We start from the raw sequence: 17668 nt of genomic DNA, 5'->3' as shown, positions 1-17668 counted from the left end.
AATCAATGTCCAGCAGGGAAAACGTATGTGCCCCCTCAGCTTAGGAGCAAACTCATCACATATGCACACACCTCACCTGCCACTGGACACCTGGGCACCCACAAAACACATCAGCTTCTCCAAGGAAATACTATAGACTTTGTCACAGACCTTCTTCATTCCCATGGTAACATGGTCATTATGGTCATTTCAAAGTCCTTCCGCCTGATTCCCCTTCCTGGTCTCACCTCGGCCTTCAAAACCACAGAACGAATTTTTACCCATGTATTCAGATACACTGGCATTCCTGGAGACATAGTAAGTGACCAGGGAGTCCAATTCACATCTCAGGTATGGGAGAATCTTATGGAAAAGTTGGGCATATCTGTCAGCCTCAAATCTAGGTACCACCCCCAAACCAACAGTCGGTCAAGAGGGCACACCAATAAGTGGGCCGCCTCCCAAGAGGTGACACGCCCCAATATGAACCCGAGGATAGAGTGTGACATCATCCCATTCAAAGTCCTACAAGGGATAAACAAAGTCAATTACAAGCTCAGCCTACCACACCACTGCTGCCTTGCACCTACATTTCATGTTTCAAAGCTCAAGCCAGTCACTCCAGGCCCTCTAGCTGAAAGCATCCCCCCTCCATGCCCCCAGCTCCTCTAGACATTGAAGGACAGCTGGCCTAAATTCTGAAAGAGATCATAGACTCCTAGAGAGGGCCACCTACAATACCTCATCAACTGGGAGGGCTATAGAACTGAGGAAAGGTGCTGGATCCCAGTCCACGATGTTCTTGACCCACTACTATGCCAAGAATACTGTGCCAAATACCGCGACAAACCAGCTTCACACCCCAGAGGGAGACTCAGGAAGAACCCTGCTCCTGGAGTGAGCTCTTCGGGGATCTGTCACATCAATGTCAGAAATGGCATTGCTTTCCACATCACCTAACACAGAGTGGCCTACAAACATGGCTGCTGAGGACTACAACACCCAACACACATGGACTCTATCATGTTCAAGCTCACCTTCCTTCTAATCACACACACCTGAACCAAATCACAGCCATAGTATATATATGGACTTTCATTTCACTCACTCAATGCGAAGTATACACTCAGTGTCATGTACTTGTCTATACCAAGACTTTTGCTTCAGTGCTATTATGTTTATGGTTATGACTGTATTTCAGACTTTAAGGCTTATGTCTTTATCTATTGCCCAAGTATTGTTGTTTGTACATTGCCTGACCTCTGCCTGTTTGTTGACCTTGACACTACTTATCATTTTGGATTTGTTTACTTTTGGTAAAATAAAGAAACTTAACCTGCAACTGTCACTGTCTCCACCACCTAACACATGCATGAAGATAAACTCAAATATGGTGCACTGCTATTCACACACAGAAAACTTAACTAAACACTGCATCACCATTCATTCAGAGCACACACAGGATCAGAAGTATCAAGCTGCATTTGTCTTTGCTATTAACTGTATATGATGCAAGTGAGCCTGCACATCTGAGCAGGAGAAGCAGGAGGTTATTGCTTACTATTGTTTGTGCATAGTTTCAGCTGTACTGGTTTTGAATCTGTTAACTTACAATCACTATTTTTTAGACAAATACATTCCTGTTCACTGCCACGTACCTTCCCTCTCTCTAATCTCTCTCTAATCTTTGTATGCAATCTCAGGCCACTTATCAAGAGTTGGTGATCTATACTATATGGTCAAAAGTATGGAAACCATACTGTCACACCCATATGTGGGCCTTCCCTAAACTGTTGCCACAATGTTGGAATTGTCACACAATTGTCTAGAATGTCTTTGTATGCTGTAGTACTACAATTTCCCTTCAGTGGAACTAAGGGGCCCAAACCTGTTCCATCATGACAATGCCCCTATGCACAAAGCAAGCTCCATGAAGACATGGTTTGCCAAGGTTGTTGTAAATGTCATCGAGTGGCCTGCCCTGATCTCAACCCCAGTGAGCACCTTTGTGTTGGATGAACTGGTATGTCAACTGCATACCAGGCCTCCTCACCCAACAGTACCTGACCTAACTAATGCTCTTGTGGCTGAATGGGCAAATCCCCACAGCCATGTTCCAAAATCTAGTGGAAAGCCTTCCCAGAAGTATGGAGGTTATTATAAAAAGGAGGACTAAATCTGGAATGAGAAGTCATCTCATATGGGTGTGGTGGTCAGGTGTCCACAAACCTTTGGCCGTATAGCATATAGCATTTTTACAGAAAAAAAATAAGCTCCCAAGCTCTGTAATGTTGTTCTCATTAATGTTACTATGCTTTGGAACTTATTTTTTAATTGGAACCTTTCTTACAGTTTGCATCACTGGCCATCCACTCCAACACATATGTTTTTGAAGTCTCTGCCATATTTTTCTACCTATTGTTCTTCTGTTTCACATAATAGGAGGCAAATAGTAATACAAGAACTAACAGCAGTGCTGTCTGGTACTAATGGAATAGCAGGGCTAAGACTTCCCTCTGTTTCAAGAGAAAATATAAGGTTCACTTTTTGGAATCCAAAAACCATCTTATTTGCTATTAAATAAAGCCTGACTTTTTTAGTTTTTTTTTTGTAAATCTTTCCTTTGTACAGAACTAATTATTCTTAATATACCTTTCACAGTGATGACCAGGAGTTCAGTAGAGGTAAATGTGCGTGAAGACACATTAATTTCATAAGTACAGTTGTACTTTCCCTGTTGGACACAATCTGCTTCAGGAAAAAGAAAAACAGCAGAGTGGTTAACAGCTGACTGAGTCCTGGTGATGCTGGATCCGCCAAACTCTAAGTGGAAAGAACCTCCTGGATACTGAGGTTCAGTGGAGCAGATGATGGAGAAGCTGTGGCCTATAGTCACTTCTGGTCCATCAGACCCCCAGCGGAACCATCCACCAGCAGCACTGAAGGAGATATTGGGCTTCTGCAAGTTCACTAGAAAACAACAGGCAGTGTTTTTCAGGAAAATAAAATATAAAAGGCACTCAGTGTGTCTTATTGAAAATGAAGAAATGAACAGAAATAGACTGTTCGTAGCTGCAATTAGAGATGCAAAATCCTTATGAGCCAAATCCACTTTCAGAAAAGTGGGATGTGTATGGCATATGGCGTATGCTTCTCACAAATAGATTATAAAAACCATGTTGCTATTTAGTAAAAAAAGTGTACAACACTGGACAACATTTTTTTTACAAACATGTTGCATACTCTGTGTCTGATGCTTCTCATTGAAATGTCCAAAAATAATCTGCCAGCAGTGATGGATTCCAGGTGTGCTGGCGCTGTTTTTCCATCATCAATATGTCTTTGTGAAACCTTTCATCGTGTTCATCACTAGCACTGACATGCACAGAATTATAAATGTGAATATAAATTTATAGAAAATAAATCTTTAATGGCATTGCAGTTTAATGACATTCACATCCCAGTTTTCAACATTCTTGAATGCCTTTGATGCAGTTTTTTCCAGCCCCACTAGAAACCACTTTGCTTTGGGTTCAGACTGCGTTCAAACTGTCTTTCATTGATGACCTGTTTGATTTTTGGACCAATAAATTCCTTCCTTTATCTTTTTACTTCAAATATTTTGGGGGAAAAATATACTATATCTCAATATCTAAGTATTGAATTCCTTTACCTTCATTGTTCATTGCTTCTGCAAAATTTATCAACATCCCCAGTTTTATATGAAGGGGAGGCAAAAAAGATTTGTTGGCTTGACAAGTGCTTGACAAATGCTTGACAGGTGCTTTATGCACCACAGTTTTCTGTCTGTGAAAAATGCTTACAGCATGGCCAATCCTTTTTTTAATTTCAGTGAGAAAGACTGGAGCCCCCTTTTAGCTCTCCAGTTCAAAAATAAAGCAGTAGTACTTGGTGAATCCAAGCTGAATTTCTAGCAAGTATCATGTGATCTAAATGCCCAGGCATGTCTGGACACAGTAAAGAAAAATTTTCATTACTTGCATTGAAATTAAAAACTAAAATTTACAGAAAATAGACAATTTCAGAAAAGCTGGCATATGAAACTGTATAGGAAAATTTCAAGGTGATTTTTAAGCTCAGCACCCCAAAATCCATTAGATATACCCAAAACTTTTCAGGTAGCATAATATTTGTTGTCCAGTGTAATCGTGTGGTGTAATAAGTTGATATGGTATATTTAAATTTAGGTTTTCTGTCACAGGAACGTCTTCAGGACAAAGGAGTTTAGGGATATCGGTTTCTTTGCAGTAACAAGCTGTGCATGACAAGCTGTGCTTTTTGTCTTATTAACCTCAAGAAAGAGAAAAAAAAAAGACGCTGTGAGGAAACAACTGTTTGTAGTTTCTATAACGTAAGTGATAACAAGAGGTAACTTGTTTCACTGATGTTCCACTACATTAAATATAGCTATAAATGGATAAAAAGAATGAAGTTTCATTCTTTAATTGCAGCAGTTTCAGAGACCTTTTTTTTTTTTCTTTGTTGATGTTGTGGATGTTGAAATTCTCTTCCTGGCCCCCCAAAGGGAGCCAGGGAAGTTAACTCTCTGGGATTAGGCCTAAATGAGAGAGTGAGTAAGAATGTAACCATGTGCTGTAGCAGGAGCCATGAGTTCATCTCATCTGTGCCAAACTGCTGTTTTTGCCCTACTTTGAGGAACATTATTGTTCTTACAGCTCAGTGTAAGTGCTGCTGTGTTTTCTTGTATGGATTGTAGTTTAAAGCAATTTGTTTTGTATCTGTCTATGCACAGAGGGTTTTCCTTTTTGCTTATTCCTTGGCTGTGCCAACCACCAGTAATGAATATCGTAAATTTGCTGGGACCGGGAGCCACTTCTGTTCCACTCTGAACATTCATTTGGTTTGGTTACATCGTTGATGTTTCACTATGCTTACCTTGGACTGTACTCTAACTGAGGATTATTACACACTATATACTGTCTTTGTTAGCTTCTATGTGTCTTCCATCTTCATGAGGTTTGGGTGAAATCATTGAAATGTAGTAATGTCTTAGTTTTTCAGGAAATAGTAATGTTCATTTATGTTATGACCATTGGGAAATTGAAGAGGGTCAATATATAATGATGTTTATGTTCTCTATCAATGTTTGGTTTATTTATTTATTTATTTTTTCTTTATAAGATTTTCTAAGATCTAAAAATACACTTGGTGGATGATTCCCCTCTTGTGACTCTGTTTTATTATAGCAGGTATTGCATAATTTAAAAAAAATGTAATAATTGGTAAAGTGCTCAGAAATAAATCTTTTAGGGACATCCTGTTATAGGAAAGTAATCAACTTTTTGGTGGTAAGAGTAACTCAGCTTCATCACAACACCACATCATTGATTATTTTCTTATACATGTTACTAAAGGTGATATAATATTTAGCCCTCCTAATCAGCCATCACTGACTAACAGTATTTATGCATTAGTCTTGTTAATAAAGTTATTTAAATAACATATAGGTGACAAATATTTGATGACAAATGACAAATATTTGAACACCATAAATAATTAATTAATCACTTGACACTCTTTAGGATAACATCCTCTCTGCACTTACCCACAGTAACATTAATGGAGTTGCTCCTGGATGATGTGAAGTCACTTTCTCTGTAGGAGTAGTCACAGGTGTACTGACCCTGATGTGAGGCATCTACAGTCAGAGTAAATGTTGTTGTAGACTCTGCAGTTTGCTTCTTTATTGAAGTCCCGTTTTTATACAAAGTGAAGTCTACAGAGATGCATGTTGGGCTGGGTGTGGAACATTTGAACTGAAGGACTTCTCCAGGTGAGATCACAGAGTTTGGAGAGATCCGAGTCAATGTGGGAGTCTGCAGGTCTTATAATAAAGAAATGTATTGAATAATTTTGTAAATATATTCACTTTAAACAGAGTATTGCTACAAAAAAATAATAATAATTTACTTGAGCACACGACTCCAGCATCTTCACCATGTCCACAGTTCTCTACTCCAAATCCACTGTGTGAGCACTGATCTATGTAGCTCTCAGTTCCAGTACACTGCACATCATCCAGCCAGGTTGGTTCACTTCCCTGACCAAAGTGGGCATTATGAGGTGCGCTGATGGCTTTACCACATCCAAGCTGTCTACACACCACCTCTGCATCCTTTAAGTCCCAATCATCATCACACACTGTTCCCCACTGGGCTTTGTGCTGGATCTCCACTCGACCACAACAGTTACTTGGACCATTCACCAGCCTGATCTCATTACAGCCTGATTTATTACATAAAAAGACAGAAGGTTTTACTAATTAATATTTTTTTGTGTCAGTATAGTTTCTATCACTGGTCATGCACTACATGTGAAGTCCCAGCCATATTTCTGGCTGGTATAAAAGGGATAGGAGTGCTAAGCTCTCCCTCTCTTTCAAGAAAAAAAAGAAGATTCAGTTTTTGGAATCCACTTTGTCTTTTTGCTATTAACAAAAAGTTTGATGTGTTTTTGTACTGTTTTTCTTTTTACAGAGCTACATTATCTTAAGTTTATACCTTTCACAGTGATGACCAGGAGTTTGGTGGAAGTAAAGGTACGTGAAGACACATTAACTTCATAAGTACAACTGTAGTTTCCCTGATGGACACAATCTGCCTTAGGAAAAAGGAAGGCAGCTGAGTGGTTAACAGCTGACTGAGTCCTGGTGATGTTGGATCCACTGAACTTCAAGTAGAAGGTACCTCCTGGATACTGAGTGTCAGTGGAGCAGATGATGGAGAATCCGTACCCTATAGTCATTTCTGGTCCATCAGGTCCCTGGTGGAACCATCCACCAGCAGCACTGAAGGAGATACTGGGCTGCTGCAAGTTCACTAGTAAGCAACAGACAGGGTTTGTCACAAACATATAATAGTCCAATAATCCACTGTAGAAAAAAAACCAGAAGGTGATAAAGTTACATAGGGACTTGTGTGGTGGATGCACCATTTATTTAGAAGATTTTACTATAACAGCATGAAAACTGAATGTTTTGTGCTTTCCATAATGATGAGTTGTTAGTAAAACTATTTAAATAGTATCACAATTATGGATAACAAATGACAATAATTAATTAATTAATTATCAATTAATCAATTAATTAATGTTGTTCTGTATAACATCCTCTCTGCACTTACCCACATTAATGTTAATAGCCTTGCTCATGAATGATGTGGAGGCACTTTCCCTGTATGAGTAGTCACAGGTGTACTGGCCCTGATGTGAGGCGTCTACAGTCAGAGTAAATGTTGTTGTAGACTCTGCAGTTTGTGTCTTTATTGATGTCCCATCTTTATACAAACTGAAGTCCACAGAGATGCATGTTGGGCTGGGTGTGGTACATGTGAACTGAAGGACTTCTCCAGGTGAGACCACAGAGTTTGGGGAGATCCGAGTCAATGTGGGAGACTGCAAGTCTAATAATAAAGAAATATATTTAATAACTTTAAAAAAAACAGGGTATTGCCACACAAAACAATATTAACTTACTTGAGCATACAACTCCAGCATCTTCACCATGTCCACAGTTCTCTACTCCAAATCCATTGTGTGAGCACTGATCTATGTAGCTCTCGGTTCCAGTACACCGAACATCATCCAGCCAGGTTGGTTCACTTCCCTCTCCAAAGTGGGCACTTTGAGGTGCGCTGACGGCTCTACCACATCCAAGCTGTCTACACACCACCTCTGCATCCTTTAAGTCCCAATCATCATCACACACTGTTCCCCACTGGGCTCTGTGCTGGATCTCCACTCGACCACAACAGTTACTCACACCATTCACCAGCCTGATCTCAGTAGGGTCTGATTTTTTTTATATAAAAAGACATAAAGTTTTACTAGTCGACAAAAAACCCATTTTACATCTAAACAGCATTCAATACAACAGGCCAACTGTACAATCACATATGTGCTAGATATCTAAACTGAGAACAAAAATAATGTGGCTATTGGTTGATGACACCTTACTGAGTAAATGATATGCATGTTTTGCCCATTCTTTCCTTAAAATGCTTGCAGTCAATTCCAAATATTCAAGCTCATCAGAATAAACTGAGAGTTAAAATATCAGAGCAGTTACATTGTAATGAAAATTTATTTAAAATGTATTTTTCAGTCTGTGAGTGAGCACCAGGGCTCTGATAAGTGTAGACCTCTGTGACATCTAATAAATGCACTGAGAAGCAGCCAGTGAGAACCTGAGAGCAAATCAGATTCATGTGCTGTAATGCAGAGCAGATCAGTGAGTCCAGTTTTATCATGCATCTATTTGTGTAAGAGTGAGAGAAAAATGTATGCACAATAATAATGCACCAAATAATGCACCAAACAACGCAAGCAATTAAGTTTAGTGTGATATATTCAGTGATTCTGATATTTTGGAAGTCAGGTAGTGTTCACTCGGCTTAACACACAGATTGGCAAGAGCACGTATCCCTTTTTCTTCTTGAATCTATTCTAAATGTAGTTCTGCCATACTGAGAGCCTTACTGTCTGGTAACTTCTGGATTTCTCAACCTGCTCCTCATCTGAAGGAGTGGCATTTGTCTGTGGCTGTGTCTGAAAGGCTTTTTTGTCTGCTGGAGAGACACCAGCCAAACCACGGGCATCAGAAGCCACTTACATTGAGAGAACGTGCCAGTAAAAGCAAAGTACTTCCATTTTCAGGGGCTTGTCAAATTTGGACAATTGACTGACAAGAAGTTAATTGACCAGGTGTGGTCCATTCCCTCGTTACTTCAAGACAAATGAAGCAGATAAAAGGTCTGGAGTTGATATCAGGTATTGAGTTGACATTTGGCAGCTGTTCGACTGGAGCTACCAATATGAAGTCCAAGGAGATCTCAATGCAAGTGAAGTAGGCCATCATTAGGCTAAAAAATCAACATAAATCTATAAGAGAGATAGCAAAAACCTTAGGTGTGGCCAAATCAACAGTTGGGTACATTCTTAAAAAGAAAGAAAGCAAGCACTGGTGAGCTCAACAACATCGAAAGGCCTGGAAGACCATGGAAGACAACTAAAGTGGATGATCGCAGAATCCTTTCCTTGGTGAAGAAAAAATCCTTCACAACATCAACAGAAATCAAGAATACTCTGGAGAAGGTAGGCGTATGATTGTCGAAATCTACATTCAAGAGACGCCTTCATGAATGTAAATACAGAGGGTTTCATTTAATGCTACAAACTCGTTTGGTTTAATCCACGTTTCTGTTAAACACAGTACATCAAACTCCTGATCAGTAATGGTTTCATTAACAATAAGCGCTTTAGACGTAAGAGATCTAATATTCAACAGTCCTAGCTTCAGATCAACGGTGCTGGCTATGCATTCGGTTTGGTTTAATTTTATGTTAATTAAGTTACTAAAACAAACTGTCTGAGTACGTCTATAATTTTGTTTAGCTTGGGGAACAGACACAGTCTCAATACGATGGAACCTAAGTGACGACTCAGTGCAGCTAGCAGACGGTCGGTTTAGCCTGCTTGTCTGCTCCCAGGCCTTGGCCCTGGATTGTCAACGATTAACTAGGCCTGTTCTTAGACTATGTGCTATGCTGCCAGAAATGAGAGCAGCACCTTCCCGAGTGGGATGGATACTGTCCGGCCCTAACAGGCCAGCCTTGCCCTCAAAGATAGTCTAATTATCTATAAAGCCCACATTGTTTTCAGAGCACCACCTGGACATCCAGCAGTTCAGGGACCATAACCTGCTGTAAGCTACAAAGTACCTCCATTTTCCATATTTAGACAAAGTGACATAACTGTAAATATAACCATCGCTTTAATACTTGGATGAAAATCCTTCGCAGTCTATAACTGCCTGAAGTCTGGAGCCCATGTTCTCCCTGGAGATGCTTTGCCAGGCCTTCACTGTAGCCACCTTCAGTTGCTGCTTGTTTGTGGGTCTTTCTGGCTTCAGTCTTGCCTTCAGTAAGTGAAAGGCATGCTCCATTGGGTTGAGATCAGATGACTGACTTCGCCATTGAAGAATATTCCATTTCTTTGCCTTCAAAAAGTCTTCAGTTGCTTTCGCAGTATGTTAAGGGTCATTGTCCACCTGCACTGTGAAGCAGTATTCTATCAGTTTTGTAGCATTTGGCTGAATGTGAGCAGAAAGTATAGCCCTATACACCTCAGAATTCATCTTTCTACTTCTGTCAGCAGGCACATCATCAATAAACACCAGTGAGCCGTTCCACTGGCAGCCATACATGCACATGCTATAACAATGCCTCCACCATGTTTGACACATGATGTGGTATACTTTGGATCATGAGCTGTTCCTTTCTTTCACCATACTTTTCTCCTCCCATCATTCTGGTACAAATTAATCTTGGTTTCATCAGTCCAAAGAATCTTATTCCCGAACATGGGAGGCTTTTTTAGATGTTTTCTGGCAAAGTCTAATCTGGCTTTCCTGTTCTTGAATGTTACCAGTGGTTTGCACCTTGTTGTAAACCCTCTGTATTTACATTCATGAAGGCGTCTCTTGATTGTAGATTTCGACAATTCAATTCAATTCAATTTTATTTGTATAGCACCTTTAACAATGGACATTGTCACAAAGCAGCTTACAGAAATAAATGGATTCACAAAAATATATTGTAAATATTTGAATTTATCACTGTGAATTTGTCCCTAATGAGCAAGCCAGTGGCGACGGTGGCAAGGAAAAACTCCCCGAGATGATATGAGGAAGAAACCTTGAGAGGAACCAGGCTCAAAAGGGAACCCATCCTCATCTGGGTGCAATTATAAATAAATATTATTGCGTACTATATGGACAAATAGTGTAATTGTGCTACCAATAAATTCATCACAGTTTTTGCAAGAAGTCCAGCTGGTTAAAATCTATCCACTGTCCACTGATGGAGTCCTGAGTACGAAGCTGCTCGTGGCAACTGCAGCCCCAAAGCCACTACAGCAATCGCAGTCCCAAGCCATTACAGTACAATTCCCCATATGTGATCCCCATGCCATCTCCACAGCCCCCAGGTGGCGCCATCCCCAGCAATCCAAACAGTTCTTCAGGCAGTCCATATGGGGCCACCCCCAGCAGCAGCGAGCGAACTCAACCGATGAGAACTCCAACCAGAAGTAGGGCATCAGGATGGGTCAGGCAGCGAGGAGGAGCAGAAGGGGTCAGGATCACTGGCATCACTGGCATCTCAGAAGTAGCATGTGTAGCTCGACAGAGAGTGAGGGAGAGAGAGAGATGGAGAGAAAGGAAGAGATTGTTAGGTGAGCTTTTGTCCTCTAATGGTTAAGCATGATGTACTTTGCATGCAGAGTGCAAGCAGGGACTCCGGCAAAACTAGCTATGACAGCATAACTAAAAGGGAGAGCCAGAAGCTAACAAAGACATGAGGGCACCCTGGGACATAAGGCAGCCAGCCACTCCACCGTCGACAAACCTGAGTGAAACAATGATATGTCTACCTTCTCCAGAGTATTCTTGAGTTCTGTTGATGTTGTGATGGGGTTTTTCTTCACCAAGGAAAGGATTCTGCGATCATCCACTTTAGCCACACCTAAGGTTTTTGCTATCTCTCTTACAGATTTATGTTGTTTTTTTAGCCTAATGATGGCCTCCTTCACTTGCATTGAGATCTCCTTGGACTTCATATCAGTAGCTTCAGTCGAACAGCTGCCAAATGTCAACTCAATACCTGATATCAACTCCAGACCTTTTATCTGCTTCATTTGTCTTGAAGTAATGAGGGAATGGAGCGCACCTGGTCAATTAACTTCTTGTCAGTCAACTGTCCAAGTACCTTTGAGCCCCTGAAAATGGAGGTACTTTGTTGAAAATGGCAGTAATTTATAAATGGTAAATGCCATATTTTTGTGGAACCTCTTAAAATAAAGCTGAAAGTCTACATTTCGGTCACATCTTGATTGTTTGATTTCAAATTCATTGGGGTGGTGTATAAAGGCAAAATCACAAAAACTCTGTCATTGTCCAAATACTTCTGGACCTGACTGTATGACTGTATATGTATGTAGTTATGCATATATATATATATATATATATATATATATATATATATATATATATATATATATGTATGAGAGAAAAGCAAAATAATGGGTAGGAAAATTCCAGAGATTAAATCCAATTTCTTCAGATGAAAAATGACCTTACCTGCCAACAGGGAAGCACTCATAACACTGACTATGGAGCAAATGAAAGAAGAGGAATTTCATTAAATAAAGCATTTAGGTAACAACACAAAGCATTTTTTTTGTCTAATAATCTTAAAGTAATCTGAATTAAAAATAAACTCTGCTATTGTTTAATATATAGTGCCCAAAAACAATAACAGTGTTACTTCACCCTCTGTACTTTTAGTAAAAGAAATATCAATAACCCACTATATCAGTGGGTTAGCAGGCTTAAGTCCTCCGTCTTTAAAAAATTACATTTAAAAAAAAACAATATAAGGTTTCATTTTTTGTACCCACATCATCTTTTTTGCAGTTAACAAATGTTTTAAAGAGGATTATTTGGGATTTTTTGAAACTGGGTGCACCAGCAATACCAGCAGAACACAGAATAATATGAAGCGATGCTGTGGGCTAGGTGTAATGAGCCCAGGACTATGGATTCATAAAGCCTATCAGTGACAGTCATGTCAGGTGATTACACACAGTGACTTCCTCTAGATTTCATTTTAATTTGGGCTAATATATTTTTGGGCTCTTCCATAATATGTCATCAGCAGTCATGTTATGGACACAGTTGTGGATGTAATGAACTTGAATGAAGTGGATTATGTACATTTTCATTCTTATTGTCCTAAAATGTGTTTGGAAGAGAAACTAAAAGTTAATAATTAAACATAGTGTAAATTACAGATGACAAAACTGTAGGATTAGTATTTTTTATACACAACCCACAGGCTTGAAACAATGAAAAAATATATAAATCACTAATGCATCTGTGTGTGTGTAATTTGCCCCAATATTATTTACATTTACAGCATTACATTATTATTATTATCAGTGAGGTTAATCAGAACATAATAGGTCCCACTCATAATGGTGGTCACACTCTTGATCTGATACTAACATTTGGATTAAATATAGAAAATATAGTCACATATCCACAGTCTGAAGCTATGTACTGCATCAAATGTACATTCACATCAGCTACTGCACAGAGTTTTACTAATAATCTTCCAGAGTTATCAACTGATTGGATCACCATCTGACCCCACAGAACTGGATCAAGTGACTGAATGCTTGGAGTCAATGTTCCACTACACTCTAGATAATGTAGCTCAACTTAAAAGAAAAATAATTACAGAGAAAAACTAGCCCCCTGGTATAATGATCACACACACACCTTAAAACAAACCACTTGAAAATTAGAACATAAATGGCATCAAACTAAATTGGTAGAATTCAAAACTGCATGGAAGGGGTGACTCCTGAGTTATAGCAAAACACTTAGTGATGCTATAGCATTGTATCTCTCCACTCTAATAGAAGATAACAAAAATAATCCTAGATTCTTATTTAATACTGTAGCAAAATTAACAAGGAATAATACCACCACGGAAGTATGCACACCATCAATATGTAGTACCAATGACTTCATGATTTTTCTCAGAGATGAAATTGAAAATATCAGGCAAAAATTTCAGACTATTAATTTAAAGCCAGACAATTTGATAACTAACCCTGTAGATAACAACATAACCATATCAATGATTAGAATATTTTACTCCCCTTTGAGAGACAGAAATAATTTCACTAATTTCTTCATCAAAATCAACTTGTCTTCTAGATCCCTTACCTACATGTTTCTTCAAACAGATACAACCAGAAGCAATAATCAATTCTTCCCTTAGCAGTGGCTATATACGTAAATCCTTTAAACTAGCAGTTTTCAAACCCCTGATTAAAAAAAACCTGACCTCGACCCCTGTCAACTGTCCAGCTACAGGCTAATATCAAACCTCTCCTTTATCTTCAAGATCATAGAAAATTTTGTAGTACAGCATAGGAATAACATTCCTGAAATCTATCAGTCATGATATTAGTCAGGATTTAGGCCTCATCATAGCACAGAAACAGCGCTGATAAAAGTGGTAAATGACCCACTACTGGCCTCTGATCAGGGTTCTGTGCCCTTGCTTGTGTTGCTTGATCTTAGTGCAGCTTTTGACACCACTGATCATACTATTCTCCTTGATAGACTAGAAAGGGAATGGCCCTCATTTGTATCACATTTTGCAAATGTTGACTGGAACAGGTTCTCCTCAACAATTAGCTTATATTTAGCTCCATCCATGTTGCCTGTGATGGCAACCCCAGAGCATGATGCTACCACCAATGCTCTTTATCATAGCAATGGTGTTACCTGGGTGATGGGCTGTATTTAGTTTGCACCAAAAATTATGCGTTGCCTTTCGACCAAATGGCTCAACTTTTGTCTCATCAGAACGCAAAATCTGTTTCCAAAAGATGCTAGATTTTCTAAGATGGCCTTTCTTAGAAGTTACTTCCTTTTGGCCACTCTTCCGTAGGGGCTGGATCTGTGAGGAGCTGATGATGTGAAGAGCGGATCTTGGTAGTGTCTGGGTTGTGCCATAATATTTCCACTTTGTCATAAAGGATTTCACAGTGCTCCTAAGAAGGTTCAAAGCTTTGCTGATGTTTTAATAAGCTTTTCCATTTTTTTTTCTCCTACCAACTTCATCTCAAAGCTTCATGGGCAGTTGACATAGAGACATAGAGAGAGACAGAGACTCTCTCTCAGTTCCTTGGTCTTCATGACAGCAGGATTTATCTGATCTGCCATATTAGCTCTGAGACCTTTTAAAGTCAGAGATATTTACTGTGCAATTGGACAGAGGTGTACCTTACTTAACATGTTTAATGTGAACTTTAAATTAAATACTAGTCCCAATTTAGATTGCTAAAAAAAAACAAAAAACAAAAGGGGGGATACACAATTCTGCTGGTTTTAGATTCTTTTTAAAAAAATTTAAAATACTAAATATTTTATTATATTTTATTTCTGTCACTTTAAAATGAGAAGAAAAAATCCCATTCTAATATACTTAAATTTGATGCTGCAATAAAGCAAAAAAAAGAAATAATTGCTGGAGGATGAATAATTTCTGGAGGCGCTTTAAGTAACTTGTATGTCATTATGATATATTTTAATTTCCTTTATAAACCTTTTAAACCACACCAACAAATGAGGATGGGTTCCCTTTTGAGTCTGGTTCCTCTCAATGTTTCTTCCTCATATCATCTAAAGGAGTTTTTCTTGCCACAGTTGCCTCACTAGGGATAATTTTGTCTAACATCTAGGACTGTTTGTATGTTTCTGTTTCTGTTTGCATGTTTTTTGTTTCTTATGTTCTGTAAAGCTGCTTTGAGACAATGTTCATTGTTAAAAGCGCTATACAAATAAAATTGAATTGAATTGAATTGAACTAGAGGGTAATTAATAACATCACTTTTTTTTACATTCTTTTTTCTATATTCAGTATATCAGTTTGACCTGCTTTTATGAAATTTTACCTGTTCATTCCTATTAGACAGTAATTTCCCTAAATGTTGATAATTGTTGGACTTTATGTTAGATGGTTATGGATGTTAGATTTTATACTGCAAGAGGCTGAAGAGCGCATATGTGTGAGAGACTTCTGGCCAGCAGTCGCTGAGAAACTTAAAACAATTAAACATAGCAATTTCCTTTTGTGATGTGCTTGGTGTCCATGATATCGTGGGTACAGTGTAGATATCTTTGTCCCTCCATTTTCATGTCAAACAATTTTCTTTTCACCTCATTTAATTTACCCCTAATTCACCTTTTCTGTAATTTGTCTCCACATTCTGGCCTTTTCAGGAGCTGTTATGCTGCTAAGTAATATATTTTTTAATGGCATAGCTAACCCTAACCCTTCTACTACTGCCTCCGGGGAAAAAATTTTCTCTCAGCATTTTGTCCTCAATTTGCGCTTTCAGCTCTGTGAGCTTTATTGTTTATGGAGTTTTGTGAGCGTCATTAAAATATTAATTTTACACGCATTAAAACCTAGTGTCTGACCACATCAGTCTCTAAGTTTCTCTTTGAGTCCTGACTTGTATTTGCTGAAATCAGCAATTGCTCAAGCAAGAAGTGAAACAGTTCATTGCATAAGCTTGGAAAGTAAGATTATAGTTGTGTCACAATCCTGAGTTACTGCAAAACCAATACTGAAATGTAGATTATAGAGATTGATTTATGTATAGAATTTTATGAACAATTAAAAATGTAGACAATGCTCTATTAAATAGCCATTTTGATAACATAAATAATTTTCGATTTTTTAATAAATTGCATCTGTAATTTCTCTTAAAATAGCATAATAGAAAATCTCAAAACTCAGTAGAAATGTGCTTATTTGACTGTTTCAATACACTCATGATGACCACATTATCTGAAACTTGGTAACTTTAAGTTACTTAGAAAGCTCTGCCCAGTTCACGGTTATATCATGTCATATATTGTTGAAAAGCTTCATACCTGACATTTAAGTAATCTGATGTATTATTATTATAGGTTTTATACTGAAAATGACATTAAAATAATTTTTATAATAGCCCATGATGTTTTTTAATTAAACAATAAAGAAATGATTTTCCAAGTAACATTTTAAATCTATCATCATCTAAAAACTAAATTTTGGATTTACTAAGTAGTCAAATGTATGCATATTTAATTGGATGAAGCCTCATTTGCATAAATAAATGTTCTTGTTCTTTTGGCTGCTCCCATTAGGGGTTACCACAGTGGATCATTGATCCACATGCTTGATTTAGCACAGGTTTTACGCCAGATGCCCTTCCTGACACAACCCTCCCATTTTATCCTGGCTTGGGACCGGCACCGAGAGAACACTCCCAGTGGCTGGGTTATTTGCATAAATAAATGTAATAAATAAAAAATACTTGTAAGCATATCAGCAAACTACTGAAAAATATTAATTGTGATATCTTTTGTTTTAAACTAAATAATAATAGCTATTAATAATAACAAGAGTAATTATAACTAAATAATTATTATGAAATAATTACATCAATTATATCATACAATATTATGAAATAAGCCAAAATACAAATTACTGATAATGTTTTTTAAATTTACCAATCAATAAAGTGAGACGTAGTTTCAGCATCCTGTTCCTTGAGGTGTTCTCTGCTGCTGTCTTTTCATGCAGAAGCTCATGAAGTGATGATGTCTGTTTTTTCTATGAAGTTGTAGAGGTGGAGTTTATATTTTGACCATTTCCTCTTTGTAGCAAGCAGAAACCTCTCAGCTAACCACAACTAGAGTGGCTACAAAATATAGTAAATAGAACGTCTATTCTATCAATTCTGTAATCTATATTTGTTAAAGCATCACTTCATATAGTGTACTTGTGAGTTTAAAATTTAAAATTACAAGCAAGGACATGACCTACAGTCTACATGCAATAACTTTAGTCAAAGTCAAATCTCAAAGTCTTTATTTGTCATTTGCACAGCTGCCACATGGAAAACAGCTCATTGAAATTATTGTGGTAGATCCACAAACATATACTGGACATGTATTAACATATAACCTATAGTAACAAAATATCCAAATGTGCAAATGCAAATACAAAATATATACACA

General features: G+C 38.1%; 1 protein-coding gene across 1 annotated transcript in view; it reads right to left on the bottom strand.

The window, feature by feature from the left end:
• Nucleotides 1–17269, bottom strand: part of LOC113528221 (deleted in malignant brain tumors 1 protein-like) — a 40612-nt gene extending 23343 nt beyond the window's left edge. The window contains exons 1-8 of the mRNA XM_053239392.1: nucleotides 17159–17269; nucleotides 12155–12184; nucleotides 7495–7809; nucleotides 7143–7421; nucleotides 6522–6839; nucleotides 5932–6246; nucleotides 5567–5845; nucleotides 2632–2949 (exon numbers count right to left, since the gene is read on the bottom strand). Of these exons, the coding sequence (XP_053095367.1) occupies nucleotides 2632–2949; nucleotides 5567–5845; nucleotides 5932–6246; nucleotides 6522–6839; nucleotides 7143–7421; nucleotides 7495–7809; nucleotides 12155–12184; nucleotides 17159–17189 (1885 nt within the window). The 5' untranslated portion in view covers nucleotides 17190–17269. The remainder of the gene's footprint in view (nucleotides 1–2631; nucleotides 2950–5566; nucleotides 5846–5931; nucleotides 6247–6521; nucleotides 6840–7142; nucleotides 7422–7494; nucleotides 7810–12154; nucleotides 12185–17158) is intronic.
• Nucleotides 17270–17668: the final 399 nt, after the last annotated feature.

The sequence above is a fragment of the Pangasianodon hypophthalmus genome, chromosome 13, assembly GCF_027358585.1.
Source record: "Pangasianodon hypophthalmus isolate fPanHyp1 chromosome 13, fPanHyp1.pri, whole genome shotgun sequence".
NCBI lineage: Eukaryota > Metazoa > Chordata > Actinopteri > Siluriformes > Pangasiidae > Pangasianodon > Pangasianodon hypophthalmus.
This window is presented reverse-complemented; position numbering and strand designations above follow the sequence as displayed.